Source organism: Pterocles gutturalis, unplaced genomic scaffold (assembly GCF_000699245.1).
Source record: "Pterocles gutturalis isolate BGI_N339 unplaced genomic scaffold, ASM69924v1 scaffold13698, whole genome shotgun sequence".
Taxonomy (NCBI): Eukaryota; Metazoa; Chordata; class Aves; order Pterocliformes; family Pteroclidae; genus Pterocles; species Pterocles gutturalis.
The window spans coordinates 9,064-12,215 of record NW_010118254.1 but is presented as its reverse complement, the minus strand read 5'-3'; the positions used below and the strand labels follow the sequence as shown (position 1 = coordinate 12,215).

Here is a 3,152-nt window from a genome sequence, read left to right as displayed (position 1 = left end):
GTCGGCATTGGGAAAAGAAATGGACCTAGGTTTCGTTAGTGGGAGTGGCATGAAAGGAGGTCTGGACCAGTCCTCGAAGGACTCCACCCTTGACACACTCCTGCCGAAGGACTTGGGCGTTCCTTTTCTCTTACCATCCTTATAGAAAAGAACAGTTGACGGAGACTCAGATGCACGGAACTTCCCCACATGTGATTTTAGTTGAGGTGAGCTAGTTAGGCTCCTCCTGTCCAGCTCCATCAGCCTTGGAGGCCCATGATAGCTAGACTCTGATGAGGACCTTGAAGAGGAAACATTAACATCTACATGGACTTTACTTTCATTTTTCTTCTTGAATTTTAGAGTGAGGAACCTCTTAAAAGAAGATTTCTTTTTCTTGGAATACTTATCAGGTGAGTCATTCTCTGTCAAAAGCGAAGGGTAACTTTTAGTGATTGGCTTTTTGGTGATGTAGGCAAGTTCAAAAGGAGGTGGTATATCAACAACTGAGGATGGAGTAGATACGCCACATGATGAAAGATGATTTCTCTGGGAAAAACTACCTGAGGAGCCATTGACACAAGGCAAAGACAAGTTGTCTTCTGTTCTTTTTATTCTACCATCATCCAGTACACAGCCATCACTTTCTCTGTAAACAGAGACAGGTATCTCTCTCCCTTCAACAGAATAAGATCGAGGATATAAAATGAAACGTCTTGACTTGGTTGTCAATGCCCTGTTGGCTTCCATTGGTTTTCCTTCCACTGAAAATAAATTATGGCTTAAATTTGTCCCAGAGCCATTGCGGGAAGACGGTAAATCTGTTTCAGGTCCAGTTTCTTCTGGAACTGTTTCTGGGACATAGCCCGGCATTTTCCCAGAGAGTGACCGTGTTCTAGTGACAATGCTTTTACGATCAATGGGCAGCAAGTTGTTTTCACCATCCATGCCTAATTCATCCCTGTGATCTGCTCCTAAATCAGTCTGCCCATCATGAGCAATTTCATTTTCTGCAGGAAGCACATAAGGGTCATCGAGGGAATCTGTGCTAGTTTCTCTTTCCTCTGATTCTTCAGGCACAATGACGACCTCAGGGACTGCAAGATTTTCGTGCAATTCATGTTTGGTCCCACATTCTACATTCATTTTGCCATGCTTACAGACTTCTAACTCTTCCTCAAGTGGGAACTGTTGAGGTGGACTTGGGACACTTTTGCTGAGGCTGTTTGCTTCCACCTCATTGTCTTCAAGTTGCAGCTCATCTGACTTAGACATTGCCACAATACTTTCACTAGGCTCTTCAACAGTCACATCTTCCAGCTCTGGCTCCATCCCTGGGCTACTAGGTAGACGAACAGAGATCACACCATCTTCATCCAGAGAGGTCCCTTCTATTTGAAGATTCTCATCTGAATGTTCCATGGGTATTTCCTCAACACAAACAGCAATTTGACAGCCATCATCCATATTCTCTGAATTCACAGTTTCATCCTCCCCTTTCCCAGAGTCTTTGCTTGCTTCACAGGCTGCCTCTGATGTCTTCTCCTCCCCTCTCCTCTCAGCGACCTGGCAGCCATCACTGGCATTTTGTGTGTTTGTATTATTGTGCTTATCTGGGTCTGCTTCCTCCTCTTCAGCTGCTGCTTGATGGATGGAATCTCCTAAACCATTTTCAGCACTGAGTTCATCTTCACACGGTTCTAAGCCAGGAGCTGTTTCTTCATTGGTCTCCTTGGGAAGGATGTCAAGGCTTGCACAGTCACCATTTTCTAACTCCCCTTTCATGTTCAAATCAAGCTCTGCATGCACAGTGTGGTCACCGTCATGTGCTAGACACCCATGTCCCTTTTCTAAAATCTCAGACAGTTCCTCCTCTTCCTGCCCTGCCTTCTCACAACCTGGGATTGATTCATCTTCAGGTAGTGGCATTACAATGGTATCTTTACAGATATCACCCAATAGTTCCTCATCTGTGTTCAAAATGTTATCACTGTCAGTCTTACAATCACTACTGTACTTAACCAGTTCCAGTTTGTTAGAAGTTTCCTCCTTGGTTTTGGTTTCACTACAATCACCTACAACATCGTCATCTTCATTTACATTCTTGGAAGCATCATTATCCCCATCAGGGACATCTGAGGACTCCTCACAAAGTGCTTCAGACTGGTCACAGTCTCTGGTTGACTCTTCAGAGTCTGGTTCCGTTGGTTCCGCAATATCTGAAGAGTTATGTTGCTCATCTTCAGTAACCTCTCGATTACTGGTATCTGCATCATTATCAGTGTTATCCTCTTCCTTCTCTACCTCTTCTGGAGTTTCTGAGACTTCATTTTCCACAGGGGAATCTAGGTTCTGATCATGCTCATATTCCAAGTCATTACAGTCTTTGCTGGTCAGATGAGCTTCAGGAACTACAATGTATTCATTATCTGCCTCAGATTCTGGGCAGTCAGCATTGCATTGGTCTCCTTCATACACCTCTCCATCAAGACATACCAGTTTCCCATTTGAGCATTTATTTAAATTATTGTTGGTATAAACAGTGGATTTGCCCTCGGTGTCAACTGAGAGTTTTGGCTTGGGAGCAATAGGTGGTTTGGGACCCCTAGACATAGAGTTTGGGTTATGAACAATATCAGCTCTTGGTAGCGAAGGAGAAAATTTGGAGACAGCTACTGGAGAAAGATGACCGAAAATCTTTGGTTTCGGTGCTAGTGGTGGCTTCGTGATTTCTGGAGAAAAAAGAGAAAAGCCATGTTAGTCATCTTGATTTCTTATTAAAGCCAGCAGAATATATCCTACAGTAGACTTTATCTTATACCGGTGACTTCTAATGCCGGAGTCCCGCCGATAAAAGGCTGAGCTCTGAGAAGAGAACTGAAGGAGCAAAGCATTTGCACTGCGGTGCCATGTGGCATTGTAGCTATTCCAGGGAACACGGTTAAAGGTCAAAACTGAACTGAACTGGATGCAGCCCTGGGGAGCTTGGGGAGAGGAAGATGTACAGCTGGAGAGCCAAGGGTATATCATACACAGATACCCACAGGTGGGTAGCACCTCCCACACAGTGCTAATGACGTTAGAGACCTTTTGATTCTGCCCCAGAAATCTGTTTGCCCCAATATTAAGTATGAACACTTCGATTCAGTGATGCTGGAGAGTTTCACTGCAAT

General features: G+C 44.3%; 1 protein-coding gene across 1 annotated transcript in view; it reads right to left on the bottom strand.

The window, feature by feature from the left end:
• The window catches only part of LOC104463705 (FYVE, RhoGEF and PH domain-containing protein 5-like), a gene marked incomplete at its 3' end in the record, with an annotated part of 31,828 nt that extends 29,122 nt beyond the window's left edge, over positions 1 to 2,706 (bottom strand). Inside the window, 1 exon segment of the mRNA XM_010076135.1 lies at positions 1 to 2,706. Within this exon segment, the coding sequence (XP_010074437.1) occupies positions 1 to 2,592 (2,592 nt within the window).
• Between the last annotated feature and the right edge of the window lie 446 nt (positions 2,707 to 3,152).